Genomic DNA, 22,800 nt, shown 5'->3' with positions numbered 1-22,800 from the left:
TATATATTTGGGTTGATTTCCCCTAATATTGCATTTTAGAGGTCAGTCAAATTCCTGTAGGTAAGAACAATTTCCATAAATAAATAAATAAAATTACACAAAAACACTTTTGAAGAACAGGTACACGTGAGGGATCACTGCCCACATAGTTGGAAATGTCCTGACATCTGATAGTGAAGAGTAAAATGCCGAATCTGGTTGGGCACACACCGACATTTGGCGTATTATCAGAATGGACGCCAGCTCAGGACCGATACAATCCACATACTGTAACGAGCAAAGTTAACAGAGTTAATGTGGTAGGAGGGGGTGGGGTCAGCTTTGCATGACCCATATCCAGGTTCTGATCCCACCATAAACACACACGCATGCACAAGCACTCTCACACTCGGGCATGGCGTGAGTCCTAGCGCAAAGCTCCTGCCAAGAGGGATCAAAGTACAGCTCAAATTTTATCTCTGATCCACACCCAGAGACAGCTGCGTACCGCTGACCGTCCTTTCGGTGCATCAGACTACTTCCTGAAAAATGCGAAACAAACAGAAATGTAACAAACAGAAAAGCACATGAATCCAAACTATTTACAGGTTGTTATTTAGACTGCTCCAGATAGTCATTACACTCCAATCCTGCATCCCTGTTCCAGAACTGGTCACGGTGTCAGGACGAGATTAACACCAGGATGTGTGAACTGGATGAGCTGAGAAACCAGTTGAAGAGGCCGCTGCCTGTGAAGATGGAGAAGTCTCAGGAAGAGGCGCTCATTCAGGTGATTCTAATACCGGCATGTTTTTGTTGACGTATTATTTGTACGTTTGCATTCACAGCCCAGTGGAATGCGAATGGATGGATTTTGTCTCGCTCGGTTTGGCGAAGGCGCTTTGAAATTTGAATGAGCTTGTTTGCGATAAAACGGTGTCTATGGCTGATAGCATTTTTGATAATACAAGTTGCTTGACCTTAAAGCAGCTATAAAAAATATTTGTGTGTATTTTTTTTAGCTGCCTCCATCTAACAGTTAAGTGTAAATAAATGAATTTGCGCAGCAGTAGCTCATCTGTAAGGATTTGGGCTTTTGAATTCAAGCTCGATTTAGAAGCAAAATTGTGTTGCGAGTTAGCTTCCTGGCTATTGTTGAGGTCCACTTGAGCAAGGCTTCATCCGCCCCTGCTTCAGAGATGATTGTTGTGACCACCCCTCTTTGACATCTCCTCTCGTGCATGCGCTGAAAAAAGTTTTTGTTGAATGTACTCAATTTTATTTCATCAAGTGGTTGGACAAAATGAAATCTGGATCCAGGTACACTTGACGAAATAAAATTGAGTAAATTCAACACGCCATTTTTTTCCAGTGTGTGTGATCTGGTTGTCAAAAAAATATATATATACATTCTAAACTTGCATTGTAGACCACTCGTCTTAAGTAAATGTTTTGCTATCTGTAAATACGAAATGAAACAAGACTACTTACTGGAAATCCTTTTGGTCTAAATATTTGTTTTAACAAAAAGGGGAAGTCAACCAAAACGTTTTTTTTCCCCTAGAATATGTTCTATGCAGGCCCACTAGTTGAAACAAGGCATTCTGATAAATATTGCATTTATGGAATATGAGTTAAGCAGCAAAATCCACTCGTGTTTAGCCATCTCAGGGGGCGGCCATTTTGTTACTTCTGTCAAATGACATCAGAGTTGCTCAGTTAATGACTAGTCATGGCTCAGCTTCAGAAAAAAGGTGAGCTGTGATTGGTCATTATCTGAGCCCCGCAAAACTGCAATGTCCTTTTCAGTTAACAGAAAGTGACAAAATGGCCGCCCCGTGAGATGTCTAAAAACGAATGGATTATGCTGCTTAACTCATATTCCACGAACGTAATATTAATCAGAATGCCTTGTTTCAAATACTGAGCCTGCATATAACATTCTTGAAAAAAAAGAAAAAAAAACGTTTTGGTTGACTTCCCCTCTAAAGTTTAAGAGCATAGTCATAGTAATAACGATAACTAAAATTGAACTCTGATCTCCACAAACGTATTTTAATTCAATTATGATTGAAGACAATTAAAAAAACATTCAGAGTGGTGGTCTACATTTCCAATCATGTCATGTGTTTAGAAAACACTGCAAAGTTTTTTTTCCCCCCCAGTGCTCAACCTCCCTCGAATTAGACTGCCCGTTCCACCAGAATACTTCTGAGTTTACCCCCCTTTCCCTTATTAAATGCCCTCATTGCTTCGCTCCCCTCCCCCTTTCAGCCCTCGACCCCCTTAACCCTCCCCCCTGTCCCATCCGCAGCCCTTTTAATCTGGATGCTCAGAGCGACCAGGAGCCAGAAAGTGCGTACGTACAGCTCGTTTACGGCTGCGTGACCGTTTCTATGTGTCTTGTCGCGTTGGTGCGATGCAGAAGGCGGACCTCTCTTTGCGCCATCTAGCCGCCGGATTGAAAGACGTGGCCTCCATGAAGACCGACCTGTCCCAGTACGTGGCTGCGGCCGATTCTGCTCTGCTGGAACAGCAGCTGGAACAGCTTCACATCCAGTGGGACCAACTTTGCGCCAAGGTGAGGAAAGAGCGAAAGATGACACGTCGACGGTAAACGTTTGGATGCGTGATGCAGCGGTGCAGGTGGGGTGAGAGGAGGAGGGGAAAGTTGATTCAAGTGGCGTCTTGGCGGTCAGTAAGTGCTCATGGATGTGAAGGGGAAACCACTTTGGTCTTTTCAGTTCATTTACTCAAAACCGAAAGATATTTTTCTGAGCATGTCCACTGGACCGCACTGCACATTTTAGTCCAAACAAAAAGTTCGGTCTAAGGTTTTTAGCAAAAAAGTTAAGACTGAAAAAAAAAAGTTACCTGGTCCAGTCAAATATATGAAAACAAGTTAGCTAGTAGTTTTCAGCTTTGAACTTTAGGCTACTTTTCTGTACGATCAGATGTTGTAAAAATGTTGACTGACAAGATTTTAAACATCAAAATGAAAACCTCGCCAATCTTTTTATTTCTCCCTGGCAGCTTTCAGTATTAAAGTCCCAACTTTTTTGCGGTTCATTTAGATGCTTTAAAAAGTTGCCTGGCAATTTGATCTATTCCCTGGTCAGCATAAACATTTTAATGTTTTTTTTGTTGTTTTTTTTTGCACATTTCTAAAACAGTTGCCGTGAAACTTTCCAGAATAAAAGTGCTGACTATCTTTCAGTCCAATCCACATTTTTTACATCGATCAGCATTTAACAAGCTCAACCTGCTTGCTGACTGATCACATGGAACGTTGCTGATTCTGTGCAAGCACTCTTAGTGTAACCTGCTCTACTTGCGGTACGCACACGGGGTCAAATTCCTACATTTAAGTCTTTTGGCTCAAACACAAACACACTCTTGTTCTTGAAAAGCCACCGTTATGTCACACCGTCAGTGAACAAAGATGGCTGCTCGATGACTTACGCTGGTACTAATTGGGTCTCCACTTAAAAATGGATGCTGTCACCTGCTCTACCTTGGCCGCAGTTTGCGCCACTCACAGATGCAACAACAGCAGGAGCAGCAGGACTATGTCCAATTGTCAGGTTTTGTTTCAATGAGTGGTGCTCTCTAGGCAGCACTTAACGAACTACAAACATTGTAGTGGGCCATCCACGCTGCTCGGAAGGACTTGTTTAGCATCTTATTCCTGCGGTTAAATATTAGCAAACAGACTGCATGTATTCTACGTAAAGCTTGTTTGACATGAGTTTGGTGTTGCTGCTACTTTCTAAATATTTACAGTAAAACATTCTGATTTAAATGTCTGAAAAGTAGGGATGTAACCATTAATCGAAAGTCGATTAAAAATTGATTCGCCCAGATTAGTCGATTCGATAAATTGCGAAATCGGGTTGATTAAATTCATCTGGAAAATTGTCATGAAACATTTTTTCATTTTTCATTGCATATTGCGTTTGTGGATGACTGCAGAACCACACTAGCCCACAAGCGATTTTTGAAAAATCGAATCGGAAATCAAAAATCGAATCGGGTGTGAGTGAATCGTTATATCCCTACTGGAAATGGAATTGAATTTGCACAGAAAATAAAACACTCCAGCCTATCAATTCAATTTCATGTCTGGAAGGCTTGGTACTGAGCCATCGAGTTAACAGGTTGTATGTTGGGGGAAGCCACTGGAATGGCTCCGACAACCAGATGGCCTGGCTGGGCTAAAGTGATTCGGGGGTCAGCGCCCATTGTTTTCACGGGGAAGCATAAACTCCTCACAGGGCTGAATGCAGCTCCGAATGCCTCCTTAAAACTTAAGGGTTTCAGGAGACCCACAAATTGTGTGTTAATACATAACCAGGACTTGTTGGAATCAAATAAATGCCACCAAACAATAAAATATAGTCCCTTCCCACAAACCACTTCTGACCTAACAAAAGATCATCGCCGCCTCTGCTGCGCACTGGGATGTTTTCAGGGCCTTAAGCTGTCATTAGGAAAATGGACCTTGTTAATCAGCCTGACTCTATTGAAGATTTTCCCCCTTTCAGATGATTACTGAGAGAGATTAAACGATTAGTATAGAACAAGAAAAAGATAATGTTCAGTGTTAGATTTTATACCAAAGACAGTATTTGAGCACTTAGATTTTCAAAATTCTTGACGTTTTCAGTCATTTATCACAAAAAGAGAGAGGGCGAAGAATGCAGGATGCCGCAAATGTATTTCAGGATGTACAAAGAACAAATTGCATTTATTCAACCTTGATTGGACCAATTAATGCTTCAAGAGGAAGTCAACCCCCAAAAATTCTTTGTAATATGCTCTTTGTAATATGCTCTATGCGCCTTCACTAGTCTAAACATGGCATTCCGGGGCATCTCACGGGGCGGCCATTTTGTCACTTCTGTCGACTGAAGATGACAATCGAAGTTGCTCAGATAACGACCAATCTCGGCTGACCTGCCATCTGAAGCCGTGATTGGTGGTTACCTGAACCCTGAGCAACTGTGATGTCATTTTCGGTCGACAGAAGTGACAAAACGGCCGCCACCCTGAAATGTACAAAAACGGATGAAAAATATTTCGGTTGACTTCCACTTTAAACAGTTATCCTCTTAATTTTCTTAGCCCAAATACAGATCCCACATCTTATTTACATAAGATCAAAGCTCATAGACACAAAAGCAATGACGCAGCGATGATGTCGTGGCATCGCCACAAAACACAAACTGAACATCCAACCGCTTTAAAATGATGTCATCCCTATTCTACTCACAGTCGCCGCGGGGCATAATTTCAGAGTATGTTGGGATTGCTGTCATACGATTAGCGTTATTTATAGTCCGCAAGTTATTGCTTTGACATTTCGGTTTGGTGACATCATCCCTCATCGTTCACACACAATTTTGGAGTTGAGTTACCGTTATGTTTATTCCATGTAATCCTGTAATCAGTTTCAGAGTTGAGCAATATTTATTTCGCGTTGTACAACAGCTTATGATTTTTAGCATTGCATATTAATAGTAGACTGCTATGTCTCTCTTTGTGACGTTTACATGTTTTGAAATGAAATACTTGACAGAAAAGTGTCTTCTTAGCTAGGTATATAGCATGTACTTGACACTTAGCATCGCATTTCTCTTTTCCCAGGTGTCCTTGCGCAGGCAGGAAATTGCTGACCGCCTCAACGCCTGGACAATATTTAATGACAAAAACAAAGAGTTCTGCGATTGGCTCACCCGGATTGAGAACAAGGTGTGCCACAGCGCAGAGCTCAGCATTGAAGAAATGGTGGAAAAGCTGAAAAAGGTACGCGAGAGAGATTTACATATTACTACTTCCCTTCTAGTTTTTCATGCGAAAAACACAACAGGCCCCTTTAGAGAGCTTTGTCTGCCGTTTTTATGACGTGGTTTGATTATGTCAAAGAAACAAAAGCTATTCAGTGTGGATCCACTGTAAATAGGGGTGCGCACATTGCTGGTCTAGCGTTTATGAAGATCCATAAATATGCAACATGGTCGATGCTGATTGTAACAGATGGTGGCCCGCAATGGAATGGCTTTGTTCATACACAACAGTTGTCCTTTCAGTGGCTCACACAGCCTTTTGTACCTCCGTGTCTCATCACCAGGCGGCTTCATTCCGTTAATTCCTACGAAAATTCAAATCAAATCACATTTTATTTATGTAGCACTTTTCACACATAGGATGCAACTCAGTGCTGTACATTAAAAAACGTCAAAATACAGCATAAAAAGAGAAGCCGCTCCCACCTTCCCTCCCTCCCTAAACACACACACACACACACACATATATAACCTTAAAAAGAGACATGGCAAGGCACGGAGAAACCATATGAGGATTGAAAGTCTCTCGTTTTGGGTACAACGAGAGAAGGGAATTAGCACAAATTGAAAAAAAATAATTAACTCAATCACCGCCGACATTTTCAGACCCTCTTTTACCGTAATGTTTGAACAAATTTGAAAAAAATATAAGTTCCTGGTATTGTATGGCTGGACTGGGAAAAGACGGGTAAAGTCGTCAATGGCAGTGAATGAAGCAGCGTAACGTTTTTGCAATGTTTCTGCAGGATTGCATGGAGGAAATCAATTTGTTCAGTGAGAATAAAAGCCACTTGAAGCGCCTTGGAGAGCAGCTGCTGTTAGCCAGCGACGAGGCCAAGCAGACCCAAGTGTGCGGCTCCCTGCAAGAGGTTAACCAGAGATGGCACAACCTCTTCAGCCACATCGAGGCCAGGTGACAACCCCAATGTCCGCTGTCAAGATTCACTTTCGCTTGACTCCAGTGGCCCACGCAGCAAAAAGAGGACAGCGACGGTTGGCAGCAATACATGGACAGAAACATGACAATCACTCAAATTAGTAACTTAACTCATTCACTGCCATTGACGAATTTACTCGTCTTTTCACAGTCCGGCCATCCAATCCCGGGAATTCATATTTATTCTTTTTTTTTTTTTTTTCAAATGTTAGGATAAAAATGGTCTGAAAATGTCTGCCAGTGAATGAGTTAAGTTTATTTCCATTCATACACCTTGGCGTCATGGTAACAAGAGCCAATTTGCCATTGGCTCTACTCTAGAAAGGGGCGGGGGGGGGGGACTTGTGGCTCATTTCCCTGAGTCAGAACCTCCCCCCCAAAACAGGCTAAATTCAAAATGGCTACACGTCTCCTTTTTAAAAGTACAATAGCTCTGACGCTCGCTCCGCAGCTGTCAGGAGGACATGACTTTGTTCACAAAGCAGGTTAAGCCCGCTCAATCATAAAGGAGACCCTCCCAAGACATTGTTGTGCAGGAACAGCTGCTTGAATCGCCTGATAGCGCCACACACTCAGCCTGGCCACACCAACAAGATTTTTTTTTTTTTTTTTTTTTGCTAGAATCTCAGACAGGGCCATATGTCCTTATGTCCACACAGTTCACCCCCTCCATCGCTGTTCTGTCAGGGGGGAGGGTGGGCCAGGAGCAGGGGGAGTGGTCTGTCAGCATCAATTATATCAGTGATCCTGAAAGCACGATTCCACTAGAGCATTCTAGGGGGACACCCTTGGCAAAATATGGACAGTAACAATGCTGCATTGTTTGGAATTTGCTCACAAGCGAACAGAAAGTTCAGAAGCATTCCCTGGCATTGTCTCATGACTTTTTTTTTTTTTTTTTTAATAGCCAACATATGAGCAGAAACTCAATGGCTAGTAGACAGACGACAACTAAGCATAAATTCTGCTAATCTCTTTTTAAGATGCTAGCGGTCCGCTTGTTAGTGTTTGGCACCTCGTTAAATATCGAGAGCCGACTGCTGCCTTTTGTTACATACAACAGAGCGTATCGGTGGAATGAATTGTAAACAGTGACTCATCTAATAGGATCCATGTCCAAACAGTGCTAGCAATAAGATTGATACGTATTAAATATTGCGTAATTGATTTAATCTTTGTACTGTATATCGTTGTGTGAATCGTAAACAAAATCAGATTGACCGGATCAGCAGGAGAAAATGAATGCATGTTAAATCAAATGCTTTGCAGTAGCGCTGGGCAGTTGTTTTTAACAAGTAGCTCTCAGCTCGAGCCCCCCTGCGAACTTGTTAAAACTTTGTCCGCCACCAAATATCCTCACTGATCCTGCAGCTTTTCCCTTCACCCATTCTGCTCTTGTCCTTCTTCTCAAATGGACCCCTGCCCGGGTTTTGTGTCTTTGTTCAGCCTCCGCATTAAGCTTCTGGCTTTTGTTGAGCTGTCGAAGGTTAGATAGGGCCAACGAGAGCAAGAAACAATTTAGTGGACTGCGATGGCGCTGCTGAGGGGAATTTACACCTACTACGCTGTCTTTATATCACCACCATTAAACCTGAAATGTCAACTGGAGGCAGCTTGCAACACACTGGGGGGGAAAAAAAAAATGCGAATGCTGTACTTATATCCATAAAGGTTTTAGTGTGGATAATTTTTTTCTTTTATCAATCTCCAGCTGCCCTGTGACCATGTCAAAGGCAAAATATTGAACCGTCATTTGCTAGTGGCACTGCGCCATCGGTATGTAAATGAGCTGTTAATTCCCGATGGCGACAGTCTATTTCGTGAACTATTTTGACTTGCCGAATGGAGCGGAAAAGACCTCTTGAGTACCTTGAAGTTATGAGCACTACAAGTGAAGCCCGTTTAGCATTTACACTTTGGTGAGGGTTTCATGCTCGAACACCAGCATCTGTTCGGACTCTTATAACCATTCCGGGTTGTTTTTAGTGTTCATTATTTGGGCTGAGAGCGCATCTATCTCCACACTGACCGGCCTTGATGGTGCTCAAGCGGAGAGAAAGGATCAAATGGGGGAATTAACTTAAACTCTCCAATGGGGCACACTTCAGGCTTTTTAAGTCTTTGGGGAGAGCTTCTATTGTCCCAAGCGTTACTATGACACCAGTCAGGGGGTCTGTTGCCATGGAGACTCTGGGGGATCTAATGGGAGACACCTGAGAATTAATAAGAAATAACTTTCAACTCTTTATCCTTGCTTTGTCTTTTTTTTTGTCGTGGTTTTGTAAAACAAATCTTGGCGGTTCCCACGCCTTGGATGGTCGAATGAATCTCGGCAAACACGACACAACTGGTTCACCAGAGCATTTTTTTCCATGTGTGAGCAATGTTTTAAAGGGGGAAGTCAATCCGAAAACAATCTTTGCAATATGTTCTCTTCACGAGTCTAAACACGGCATTCTGGTTGAATATTGCATTTGTGGAGTATGAATTAAGCAGCAAAATCCACCTGTTTTTCGTCCATCTCAGGGGGGCGGCCATTTTGTCACTTCTGTCGACTGAAAATAACATCACAGTTGCTCAGGTAACGACCGATCATGGCTCACCTGTTTTATGAAGCTGAGCCATGATTGGTTGTTACCTGAGCCTTGAGCAACTCTGATATCATTTTCAAGTGACAAAACGGCCGCCGCCCGAGATGGACAAAAACGATTATACTCCTTAACTCATATTCCACAAACCAGAATTCTGTGTTTAGATTAGTGGGGGTGCATTGAACATACTGTATTATTGTCAAGACAGTTTTGGGGTTGAGTTCTTCTTTAAGGCAAATAATAAATTAAAATACCTCTATTAAAATAATGTAATTGCAACAACAATTCAAAATCTCATTAAAATTCCAAGTCAGATGATACATTTCTGCTGCATTTGTATTATAGACTTGAGCCCTTAATAAACTCTTGCCGGAGCCTATTTTGCGGCGTTTTCTACATTCCCATCTCTTTTTTTCCACAGTAAAATCATTTTGCCTTTAACATAGTTGGAAATTGTGTAGCAGGTTAAAAAAAATAAATATTTGATTTGGTTTATTTTCGCCAAGCTGCTGCTGCAACCCGGCCCATCATTTAAAAACTGCTTTATGCATGTCAAAAAACTTGACGTTTGGTGTGTTCGGTGTGTGTTCAGAGTGACAAAGTTGAAGGAGACTTTGTTGAGAGTGCAGCAACTGGACAAAAACATGAGTAACCTGCGCCCCTGGCTTTCTCGTGTGGAGGCTGAACTGTCCAGGCCCATCACCTACAGTGTGTGTCATCACCAGGAGATTCAGAGAAGGCTGGCTGAGCAGCAGGTAGCAAACGCACAAGAAACCACACAATTTGCACCACCTTTCACTTGTCTTTTTCTTCTATTTGAGTCTTTATCTCTATGTACTTTAGCTTTGTTGACACTCCCATCTTAATATTTGCGTATCATTCTGATGGATAATTAATTGCCATTGTTTAATTTTGGGAGGGGTTAGCTTATTCAGCTGTCCAGGTTTCTCTTTTTTATGTGTGTGTACTTGAAGCTATGCGTGCCGCCCATGTGTTTGTCCAGGAGCTGCAACGGGACATAGAGCAGCATACGGAAGGCGTAACGTCTGTCCTGAACCTGTGCGACCTTTTGTTGAGGGACGAAGATGCCGCCGGCACCGCTGAGATGGAAAGTGACTCCCTGCAGGAAACCAGTCATAGCCTTGACCAGCGCTGGAGGACCATCTGTGCCATGGCTCTGGACAGGCGACTCAGGTAGGAACTCAAATATCACCTTAGAATGATTAGTGCGTAACCCAACAACTATTTAACTCATTCACTGCCAGACATTTTCGGACCTCTTTTACCCTAACGTTTGAAAAAAAAAAATGAAAACAATATAAATATATTCCTGGGATTGAATGGCTGGAGTGTGAAAAGACGAGTAAATCCGTCAATGGCTGTGAACGAGTTAGAAAAATAAGTGCCCTCTTACTGTTAATGAGTGTTCCATACCGTTACATATCTACTATTTGTTTTGGTACTGCTATGATATGCATTCATTCCTTTATTCCACACACGACTCCCACAACTTCTGTCGTATGCCTCCTTGTAGGATTGAGGAAACATGGAGACTGTGGTGCAAGTTCCTCGAGGACTATTCACAGTTTGAGGATTGGCTCAAGATGGCGGAGAACACCGCTGCCAATCCCAACTCGGGAGATGTTCTTTACGCGGTTGCTAAGGAGGAGCTGAAGAAGTTTGAGGCAAGAGGACTGACGTGTTTTACTGCATTTGCATTGTGTCTCATTAGAATACGCAGGTGTACTTGTGTTTTGACAGTTGAGGATCAAACATAATCCACATTGAATAACTGCAAAATGAGAGCAGGACAATCATAGATTTGACTAGATCTGAATGTGTGATTATTCCCATATGCCTTTTAGAGCTTCCAAAGGCAAGTTCATGAGCGGCTGACCCAGTTAGAACTCGTCAACAACCAGTACCGGCGTCTGGCCCGCGAGAACCGTACGGACCGCGCCAGCCAACTCAAAGCTATGGTCCACGAGGGCAACCGGCGCTGGTACGTTCTGCACCGACGAGTGGCTGCTGTCCTCCGCAGACTCAAGGTACAGTCCGGGAAAAGGAAAGGATGCCTTTTGAAAACGAGCAGCATTACACAACACACCATTATTATAACTTTACTTCACATTACAAAGAGTTATGGAGTGCAAGTAAGGGTCATGGACATTAACTCTTTCACTGCCATTGACGAATTTACTCGTCTTTTCACAGTCCGGCCATTCAGTCCCAGTAATTTATTTATATTTTATGGTCAAATATACGTAAGGGTAAAAGAGGGTCTGTCCTAACCCTCCGAAGACCAAAGCTGAATGTTCCAAGATCTTTGGATTCCTCATCTGATCTTTCCCTGCCTACTGTTTTCTTCCAGCATTTTACCAGTCAGAGGGAAGAATTTGAAGGCACTCGGGAGAGCATGTTGGTGTGGCTGACAGAACTGGACCTGCAGCTGACAAACGTCGAGCACTTCTCGGAGAGCGACGTTCATCACAAGATACAACGGCTTAGTGTGAGTACATATGGACCAAGCTGTTGAAAAGAACTTTTCAACAAACCTCTTGTGATCTGTTCGCTCCAACATAGGTAAATTCAATTTTGGGAGTAATGTATTACAAAAGTAAGAGTTTTAGCTAATTAGCTGGAACGAGTCTTTCAGTGGTCTACATGTTAATTTTTGCTTTTTTTTTTTTTTTGTGCGCAGTCAAACGCATGTCGAGGCGTCTAGGATGTTTTCATTTATCTTTCTTCATGCAGAGTTTCCAGAAGGAGATCATCCTCAACACGGAGCGGATCGACGGGCTGATCGTGTTTGGAGAAAGTCTCATCCAGAAGAGTTCACCCCAGGATGCTGCGTTGATCGAGGAAGAACTGGAGGAGCTTCACTCCTACTGCCAGGAGGTTTTCAGCCGACTGGTTCGCTTCCATCAACGTCTCAGCCAGCCCCCGGTGAGATCAACTTTTATGAGTTGTAAAATTGTATTCACATTTTGGATGATTTCAAGGGGATGTCAACCCAAACATGTAAACATGTTTTTTCAAGGATGTGTTTAATGCAGGCCCACGAGTTGAAATGAGGCGGTATGATTAATAAGATATATGAAATAAACAGCAAAATCCACCCGTTTTTAGCCATCTCATGCGGCGGCCATTTTGTCACTTCTGTCGACTGAAAATGACATCACACGCGCTCGGATAACGACCAATCACGGCTCACCTATTTCCTGTATCTGAGCTATGATTGGTCGTTATCTGAGCCCTGAGCAACTGTGATGTCAATTACAAAATGGCCGCCCCCGGAGATGGCTAAAAACGGGTGGATTTAGTTGCTCAGCTCATGTTCCACAAACACAATATTAATTAGAATGCTGTGTTTCAACTAGTGGGCCTGCATAGAACATATTCTTAAAAAATATGTTTGGGTTGACTTTCGCTTTAAGATAAGGTCAGACTGCACAATAAGAATATATATATATATAAATAAAAAATCTTTTTTATTATTTTTTATTTTTTTACTTAGATGATCACAAAAGAACCAGAGTTCCCTGGCACCACCTTCTCCTTGGAGCTGATTGGCCGGCCCTGGCTCGGGCGGGGCCAAGGAAGCCTCCCGACCACACCCTCACACCTGCTGGCCTTTCCGCTGGAGCACTCAGGGAGGGAGACACCCGTGAGCGTCGACTCGCTGCCGTTAGAGTGGGACCATACGGGGGATGTCGGAGGGTCGTCATCCCACGAGGAGGACGCGGGTGACGAAGAGGGAATTTACTTCAGTGCATTGTCAGGTACAAATAACAATTACTGAACTCTTCATTAGGTACCCCTCTGTGAAATATAACGATGCGGCCCAAAAGATGTGTGTAAACTGTATTAATTTAATGTAACTTTTATTGTAAACACCATAAAAATGCTTCATTAAAAAAAAAAAAGTCATAAATTAAAATCCTCCCATTATTTAATTCTGTTATATGACGCACAAACACTCTTCTTGACCTCGTTTCTGTTAAAGTAATCCCAGGAGGAGACAAAGCCGTGCATATTTTCTCTTCTCTCTATCGTTTGCTTCAGTTATGAATTTTCAGGCATTCAAACATGTTTCCATAGTGATGTTTAATTGGATGCTGCAAAGAAGATTAAAAACAGAATTGGATTAGGATTGAGGAGTGTGCACATCTGCTAAAGACTGCTTCCCGAAAGATGTTGCTGGTTTATTGGACCGATCATGTCTGGGCCCGTTATTTCCCCCCCCCCCCCCCCCCCCCCAACAAAAATCTTTCAACATTTTCTGCCTCATTTGCGTCTACCATCCATTTTCTTCATGTAGCTGCTTTTTGGAAAAGGGTCCAAAGCCAAGCAAAATGTTCTCTCTCTCATTTTTCTTTCCTTTCGACACATTCTTGATTGACAAAGTGGCACGAACCTTGTCAACGTGACGCTTTCAGATCCTTTCACTACAAGGTTGACCTGATCTCCTGAAGAGGTCCCCTCCATGTTCCTCCACATGAAAACGTCCCAAATGAAATGAATTTTTGCTCCTCCTCTCTCTTATCTGCATGTACTCGTGCGCTTGTATCCCTCAAAGCCCTCCCTCTCCATTAACCGAAAAATAATGACATTACTAAACCGCACTAGCCTCCATTTAGTGTCCCCTTCTGCTCTCTTTAATTTTACAAATGCCTCAGAAGTCATTTGTCTGTTTTCCACTCATTTGAGTGTTTCCAGCTGCAACTTAACAGGACACATTTGTTTAACAACCATTCAAGGCAGTCGGACAAGAGCTCTAATTAAAATACAAATCCGGTTTGTTTGTTAGACTTCACTGAGTGAGCCCAAAAAAGTTTGACAGGTTCACTTTAAACATATTTTTTGGGGAGAGGAATCAAGACATTTTAGCTGAATGGGCTCTGTTAGATTTCAAGTTTATTATTTCCCCGTGTGTTGCGTTTCAGTATCAGGCAGGTCGAATGCTGCCTGTGAGTCCCCAATATGGCGATCGCCGGATGAAGAAGCGGAGGCGGGCGAACGCAATGATGAGGCTCCACAAACCCTCACCAGCACCCCTGTTAAGCAAGTCTATGTACGTTTCGCAAATATCTTCCCACCAGATGCAAACAAATGACTTGAAGCGAAAAGTCAACCCAAGTTGAATTTTTTTCAAGATTATGTTCTATCTAATAGTTGAAACAAGGCATTCTGATAAATATTGCGTTTGTGGAATAAGAGTTAAATGCACCCGTTTTTAGCTAGCTGAGGGGGCGGCCATTTTTGTCACTTGTGTCGACTGAAAATGACATCACAGTTGCTCAGGTAACTGCCAATCACAGTTCAGCAGTTTTCTGAAGCCAGGCCTTGCTTGGTTGTTACTTGAGCCCTGAGCAATTGTGATGTCATTTTCAGTCGACAGAAGTGACAAAATTGCCGCTCCCTGAGCTAGCTAAAAACGGGTAGATTAACTCATATTCCACACACGCAATATTTATCAGAATGCTGTGTTTCAACGAGTGGGCCTGCTGGGAACATATTCTTGAAAAAAATGTTTTCATTGACTTCTTTAATGGAAGCAAAGGGCTTATCACTGAAGGAAACTGAATATGATGTGTATGGAGGTTGTCAACCCCAACATGTACTGTAAAAATATACAAGCTACAACAGAATTGTCTTTTAGCACGACCACTCGTTACATGGCAAAATTTGTGGATTTATTTATAACCGTATTTCCGGACTACAAGACGCGGTTTTTAAAAAAATTCAAACGGTTAAAATCTAATATTGTGTTGATAAATAAGTAATTGAAATAGTATGATAAAAAGACAATTTGACTGTCTATCCGACTATCCATACAAAATAATGTACTGTTCCTTTAATAGGCGCTGTGCCTGGCCGTGCATGGTCTTGCATCATCAGCCAGCCACACACACCCACACACACACACACACACCCCCACACACACATCACACACACACACACACACACATCACACACGAGAGCGGAGGAGAGAACCGATAATTACGACCGAATACAAAAATACTTTTGGAGACGTGGAAACATTCTACATGGTCGGCGATAAATAAAAGACTTATTTAATCGATCTACGACCGTTTTGGTGAGTTTAAAGTACTTACCGTAACTTTCTTGTAATGCTACATGTGTGGATGCTAGCTAAATGTTACCATCGTAGCTCGGTGGAAATGATGTGTACTAAGCGCACAATTTTATTAATTTGATTTATATGGACACATTTATTTGCATTACGCGACAAAGACAACTTGGATTCCGAGGGGAGGACTTATAGTCCAGTGCGACTTATATATGTTTTTTTTCTTCTGTTTTATGCAATTTATGGCTGGTGCGACTCCGGAGCAACGTATAGTGCGGAAAATAGAACACTCAGAATAATCCGAGGCAATGGTGCGCCATTGTACTAATTGTGTATATTTTGTCTCCAGTCGCATCAAATGTCCCAATGCAGTGACATCATTGAAGACGCGAAAAGAGTTTCTTTGATCCTGGATGATGAGGAGCGGCCAAAGATTGGTCTGACCAACTTTGATGCCTCGGACAAACAGTCGGGTGAGTAGCGCCCGCAAAGGAAAACAAAATGTCCGACGTTAGCTAGTGTTGAGAATTTGCTCGCATTAGAGGCTCCCTCATGATACGTCTGCTCTCCCAGGAGTGATTGAACGCTGGGAAGTGCTCCAGGCTCAGTCCAGGAACGAGCGAGACGCTGACCCCCAGGACCCGCAACACGTCACATCTGACCTCGATGACGTCATTTCCTGGTTGGACAACATTCATCCGGAACTCGACCGCCTCCAGCAGTCGCATCCAAGCAACAGGGTTGTTGACATGGCAACCAGAGCTAATGAGATGAAGGTAGCAGCGAGTTCCAAAATAAAATAATGACAAGCACAGCATCATGAAAAGTACAGACCTGCGCCAATGTTGGAATTGTTAATTTGCCATGTTTGAGTTTGTCTAACCGCAGTGCGGAGCGCGCTGGTTTCTGCAATCAATAATACAGTCTGTGCTACTCTGACAAGGCGCTAGATCGCAATAAATGGCCATTGAATTCCCAGCATGTCAACCTATCCTAAGTCTCTCCATCTTGGTCATGCCTGAAGAAAACATCGTCCTCATTTCCACCAGCTACGCTTTCCGTCACCGGTCCCAACCTATTTCTTCACCTCCTTTCCCACACTCACCATTACTCTGGAACGGTTGACTCTCAAGTATTTAAAGTCCTCCGCCTTCGCTGTCCCTTCTCCCTGTAGCCTCATTCTTGCTCCTCGACTTCTCTTACTTCTGCTAATAGAATAGAATGTTCCTCCACCTTCTCCCTGTTTTGACTGCAGATCACAATGTCATCTGCGTACGTGATGGTCCATGGGGAGTCCAGCCCATCGCTATTGCAAACAGGAAGGGACTTAAAGATGATCCCTGATGCACTCCCATTTCCACCTTAAACTCCTGTCACACCTCACCACTGTTCTGGTAGCCTGTACTAGTCGAACGTACACATACATACTTTTGGTCTTTGCCACTCTTTTCTCATCTCTTTGTATCCGTGCCTCTTTTCCTGAGTCCTCTCACTGTCCCACTTCTTTTTCGCTAACCTCTTGCTACACACTCCCCAACCACTACCTGACAGTCAGAAACCGCCATCAGATAGCGTCATCTGCACAAGATATAATCTATCATGAATTGCGCCACTTGTGTTTTTGACTAATCCCGCTAACTAGCAAAGAAACGGCAACTGCAATCACAAGAATTTTTTCCAGGGCAATCGTTTTCACATTTGCATTTTATGGGTGATTCTTGAAAATGATCTTGTGTGTATACATTTCTTAGGAGATAAAGGAGATGTTTACCCACTACAAGCCCATCATGCTGTCGGTCAACCTGCGCGCTCTGCAAGCCCCAGAGCAGCAGGAGAAGCTTGTCGATTTGAACCAAGCCTGGAGCCGAGCTTCCGCGCTGCTCCACCAGTGGGAGACCACATTGAGAAGGACTCTGATGCGCTGCCAGGTTAGAAGAAATGTAAATTATGGTGAAAATAATACCGTTATTTTAATAGGGAAACATTCACAGACAACTCCCTTTTCGTGGGGCATTTCAATGATTTGGATGTGTGTGAAGTGTTTCCAGCCCAAAGTATATTCCCTTTTTAACACAATATTATTTATTAGTTATTGAAGTGGATCCAGGATATTACGCAATCGCGCAGACAGAAAAAACAACGGATGTGTCCGAGAACACGCCCTCCATGGAGGCGCTAACTTGAAACCGTCCCGTTATGCAGGAGTTTCACGAGAGCCTCCATTCTCTGCTGCTGTGGCTGGCACACGCCGAGAACAAACGCTACGCAGTGGACGTCAGCGATCCGGAGGCACCTGTCCAAATTCTCAAACAGCACCATCGCTCCCTCACTGTAAGCACATCTGGTTCTCTGTGGAAAAAACGTACAGGTATTATATACTGCCTTGCCAATCAAGTCATTCCTGTATTTAAAGCGGAAGTCAACCCAAGCATAATTTTTTCAAGAATATGTTCCCAGCAGGCCCACTAGATGAAACACAGCATTCTGATTAATTTTGCGTTTGTGGAATATAAGTTAAGTAGCAAAATGCACTTGTTTTTAGCCATCTCTGGGGGCGGCCATTTTGTCTTCTATCGACTGAAAATGACATCACAACCGCTCACGACGACCAATCACGGCTGACCTGTTCTCTGAATCTGAGCCGTGATTGGTCGTTGCGAGCAGAGATGGCTAAAAGCGAGTGCATTAACACTTATTCCACAAATGCAATATTTATCAGAATGCCCTGTTTCAACTAGTGGGCTTGCATAAAACATATTCTTGAAAAAAATATGTTTCCGCTTTAAAGACCCAAACATATTTTTTGTCCAGAATACGTTCTATGCAGGCGCACTAGTCTAAACATGGCATATTGCGTTTATGGAATATGAGAAATCCACCTGTTTTTAGCTAGCTCAGGGGGCGGCCATTTTGTCACTTCTGTCAACTGAAGATGCCATCAAAGTTGCTCAGGTAACCACCAATCGTGGCTCAGATTCAGAAAACAGGTGAGTTGTGGTTGGTCGTTATCTGAGCCCCGAGCAATTTCGATGTCATCTTCAGTTGACAAGTGACAAAATGGCCGCTCCCTTAGATGGCTAAAAACGAGTGCATTTTTCTGCTTATATTCCACAAACGCAGTATTAATCAGAATGCCATATTTCAACTAATGGGCCTGCATAGAACATATTCTGGGAAAAAAAAATGTTTGACATGACTTCTTCAAATGAGCAACTAAACTGGGATAAGATACAGATTTCACGACACACATGAAGGAACTATAACTGCTAGTAGTAGTATATTTTTAAAAATCAGCCTTTAAAAACGTATTTAAGTTTGGAAGCAGTCTGTATGAGTCAGTGCTTATATTCACCACTAAAGAGTCTTAGCAACTAAAGAGTCTTAGCAAATTGTTCGATGAATACCCCTCTGACTTTATAAATCAAAACAAAGCATTCTTACCTTGAAAGTACAATATGCAGTACGTCGGAATCGAATTTAATAAAGGCAATGAGTGGCTCCTCACTTTTGGAAAGACTTCTCAGGGTCATTGAAATGATGCTAATCTGTTTGAGAAGCCAAATGATTGGACTTTGTCAAGGATGTACAATTGTGAAATTGAGTCAGGAACTGTTAATGTTGGAATATTACATTTCACCAACATACAGTAATTTGCTAGTTGAAATTCTGCTTTGGATCATAATATTACATTTGGGATTGGCTGTTGGCAGGATGCTTGGCAGCATAGTCCAAAGTGCCCTTGAATCAACCAAAGACAAAGCAATATTGTACAACAGAGTAAAAGGATTGGAAATTGATAGCAATAAAAGCTAAAGTCTGTCCAGCAAAATCTTTTTTCATTTTTTTACATGTTATTTTGCTGAGGCACCTCGCTCGCCATCGCCCTCAATTTTGGTCCGATTTTTAAACACCTGTGCTGTTCAGGCCCTGCAGAAGGAGCTGCTGGAGAGGCAAAGACAGCAGGCCTCGCTCCACACTCTCTGGTCTCAACTCCAGCCGGAGGACAGCGACGAGGCCCAGGAGAAGCTCCACGTGACGGGCGCCAAACTCAAGCTACTCCTGAAGGACGTGACCGAGGACCTGAGCGTCCTGCAGCAACGTCTGGTAAACGGACACCTTTTTATTCCTCTGAAATGTGGAGTATATCACGTGATTATTTCTTTGGAAAAATCTGAAAATAATACATTCTTTATCTTTTTAAATGCAGGAGTGCGACACTTCCGGAGGTCAAAATATGCCTCTAGAGTCCTCTCGGGACATCTCGCAAACAAAGAATTCGCCGTCTACTAAAAGGTAGAAGTGTATCTACGCTATATTAAGAAGAGACCAGGGATGTAACGATTAATCCAAAATCGCTGCATATTTTGAGCGGATTAAATCGATTTTAAATCGATGTAAAAAATTAAAGAATTGATTTTTAAAATTTTGATCACTAAAGGATTTGCAATAAGTCAAAAATCGATTGCACATTGATTTATTTTCATGTTTAGTTCTGGCACGAACAAAACAAACAGTCAAAATTATGAGTTTCAATAATTTTCAATTATTTTGTTTTGTAAAGTTAGTGTTTGTAACGCAGCCAAAATGCAGATGTTAAAACAAAACCATCTTTTGGTTTTAAAACAAGTCATTCATTTTGGTAAAAAGATCTTAAAAAATCGAATCGAAATTGGGACCGTCAATCGTTACAACCCTTTTGTGAGACCTTTTGTGTTCATCACATGAGGTCTTTAAATGATCCAAAAATGGTATCTGCTTGTTCAACTTAACTGAATGTGAAACGCAGAATGTTTTCGTATATATTTTCCAATTCCGATCTTTGCGTGTGCCACCCAGAGGGAGGAGGGACTCATCCCCACCTCGATCCTTCTTCAGTCGAGTCCTGCGAGCTGCTATCCCGTTTCACCTCCTCCTGCTGTTCCTGCTCCTCCTCCCATGTTTGTTCCCCCAGTCAGAAAGAGACTCCAGCTGCACTGTCGCCAACAACTTTGCCCGATCTTTTCATCCCATGTTACACTACACAAACGGACCCCCGCCCACCTGATTAAGAGTTGAGCGTGGGTGCCGAGACTATTGACACTTTTTTAGAATGAACAAATGTAATTCACCTTTTTCTAACACAGGCACCTGCATTTTAACTGGCATCATAGTGATGAAGTGGTAGTTGTACAAACAAAAATATCCAAAGTCTACAAATATTATTTTTATGTATTTATTCTAAAAAGACGCATGGATTAACCACATCCTCGTACACGATGGGGCCTAAAGTATTGCGGCATCAAATACTTAATTGAGTCATTTTTCATGACATACTTGATTCCGGGGCGCGTCTCAATACTTTTGTCCATATGATAAGCAACGTCGTTTACATTCAAAGTAAAAATAGTCAACATTTCATATTGTTTAAGTTAGTTGAATTCCACTTAACTCTTTAGAAAAACACCGTAATTTTTTTTGTGTACAGAAATAATATAATAATTTATAACCCCTCCTGACGGATACTGGTCTCGCATTTCTATTAACTATTTGCTATGTCTATATATTTCGGTATATTAAAAGAGCTTTAAGAGCTGAGGAAAATTTGGACACAGCGCTAAATAGGGTTAATCAAAGTAGTATTTTTTAGTATTATTATTAGTATTAGAAATATGTATCTGACACAATTTAACAACAAAAAGCAAACTACAACCACAATCAAGCATATCGGTAAATTAATACCTCATTACCGCATTTTTTTGTATAGGCCAGACTATTTAGTAGGGATGTAACGATTCACTCAAGCTCTGATTTGATTTTTAGTTCCAGATTTTCGATTTGATTCAATTTTAAATTTTTTTTAAAAATCGCTACCATCCTTGTCTCTGTGCGCTAGTGTGGTGCTGCAGCCATCCACAAACGCAATGTTTGACGCAAGCGCATCATTTGCTCGACACATTCAAAATGTGGGATGCATCTGTAATTGAAAAAAATCGAAAGACATCATTTTTAGCATTCTAAATTATATACTAATGACCTAGGTATGTTGTCTTTTGTTAGGTGTTGCTGTATATATAGGGCGTGTGAGTGCTGCGATGTCACAGTTCGATTTGAATTGATTATACGATGAATCGATTTTTAATCGTTTTCAAACTATTTTTAATCGATTTTCGATCAATCGTTACATCCCTACATTAGGTCTTGAATTTGTCTCATACCATGCAGGTGTAGCTATTCTGCATAGCATCTTTCCAATCGTTTTTTCCTGCATAATGAAGCAAACACTGACAAATGCCAAACACATTTGGAGGCTTACAATGAAATCATGTTTTGCCAATGACACAATCATTTATTGTCTAGGTGTACTATGTGCATTTTAAAACATACACATTTACATTTCTGAACATTTAATAAGCATGACTAGTATCTGTGTAACTTTTATCTTATTTAGGACAAATAAGCCAATCATAGTGAAATGAACCACTCTCATTGCCACTTACAGGTATTAGTACTGTACAACAAATTTCGTGATTAACACATTGCCCTGCAGTCTTTTCACTTGAAATGTTATTTGTTTAAGCATGGCGGTCAAGTAAGTGAGCACCAGATATGAAGCAGTGATAATTCATGTTCAAATAGCACAAAGCAGACAGGCTAAACTGGTATATATTTTCACCTTTTTTTTTTTTTTTTTTTCCCCCTCACAAAACATCAGTGTCATTTTAACAACGCATACAACAGCAATAGCTACAAGAGGATACAAAAATAGTTGCTTTTTTTTTTTCTCCCTTAATCGAAGTTTCAACAGGTAAGTGCAACTTTGTCAGAAATACAGTAGTAAAAAAAAAAAAGAAAAAGCCACATTTGAAAAAAATTTGACAGCGATGTATGTTAGATACAAGCAGTTGATATCATTTCCACTCTGATGATATCACTGAAATAATGGTGGGATACATTTTGTCCAATAAAAAGCATGTACAGGACCTCCAATTTGTTTTCTCTATCCAAAACAAAAAATAGTCATATTCATACCCTTTGTAGATGCATGCTTTACATTAAAAAGTTTTGATGAAATGAAAGTCAAAATACTTTCTGGTGATTTTGTTTTCCATTGGTCACCTAATTAATCAAAGCTGAAAACTCAACTCCTGTTTGGCGTCTTTTCAACTGACAGCAAAAATACCATATGGCTCACCTTGCTGTATTTAAAGTCTTTCCTCGATTAATAAAACTGGCGCTTTCAACCAGAAAATGTCTCCTTACATAATTGAATGAGTCGTAATTTCAACATGCTGCAATTAAGGAGGCCGCCCTCTGCTGGCCATTAGGACAATCTTACATGTTTAAGGCACATTTCATCTTGGTTTAAGTCATGAA

At 41.8% G+C, this 22,800-nt stretch overlaps 1 protein-coding gene across 6 annotated transcripts in view; it reads left to right on the top strand.

Moving 5' to 3' along the window:
• Positions 1-22,675, top strand: part of syne2a (spectrin repeat containing, nuclear envelope 2a) — a 55,477-nt gene extending 32,802 nt beyond the window's left edge. For all 6 annotated transcript variants that reach the window (XM_086018674.1, XM_086018671.1, XM_086018672.1 and 3 more), the window contains 19 exons: positions 647-769; positions 2,405-2,560; positions 5,626-5,784; positions 6,572-6,738; positions 9,946-10,108; positions 10,357-10,547; positions 10,888-11,038; positions 11,219-11,401; positions 11,725-11,862; positions 12,108-12,299; positions 12,871-13,135; positions 14,300-14,427; positions 15,797-15,920; positions 16,021-16,223; positions 17,199-17,375; positions 17,650-17,778; positions 19,372-19,551; positions 19,655-19,740; positions 20,284-22,675. In XM_086018674.1, the coding sequence (XP_085874800.1) occupies positions 647-769; positions 2,405-2,560; positions 5,626-5,784; positions 6,572-6,738; positions 9,946-10,108; positions 10,357-10,547; positions 10,888-11,038; positions 11,219-11,401; positions 11,725-11,862; positions 12,108-12,299; positions 12,871-13,135; positions 14,300-14,427; positions 15,797-15,920; positions 16,021-16,223; positions 17,199-17,375; positions 17,650-17,778; positions 19,372-19,551; positions 19,655-19,740; positions 20,284-20,491 (3,123 nt within the window). In that variant the 3' untranslated portion in view covers positions 20,492-22,675. The remainder of the gene's footprint in view (positions 1-646; positions 770-2,404; positions 2,561-5,625; positions 5,785-6,571; positions 6,739-9,945; positions 10,109-10,356; positions 10,548-10,887; positions 11,039-11,218; positions 11,402-11,724; positions 11,863-12,107; positions 12,300-12,870; positions 13,136-14,299; positions 14,428-15,796; positions 15,921-16,020; positions 16,224-17,198; positions 17,376-17,649; positions 17,779-19,371; positions 19,552-19,654; positions 19,741-20,283) is intronic.
• The last annotated feature ends 125 nt before the right edge of the window (positions 22,676-22,800 follow it).

The sequence above is a fragment of the Filicampus tigris genome, chromosome 20 (genome assembly GCF_054856515.1).
Source record: "Filicampus tigris isolate MCC_2025a chromosome 20, RoL_Ftig_1.0, whole genome shotgun sequence".
NCBI lineage: Eukaryota > Metazoa > Chordata > Actinopteri > Syngnathiformes > Syngnathidae > Filicampus > Filicampus tigris.
This window is presented reverse-complemented; position numbering and strand designations above follow the sequence as displayed.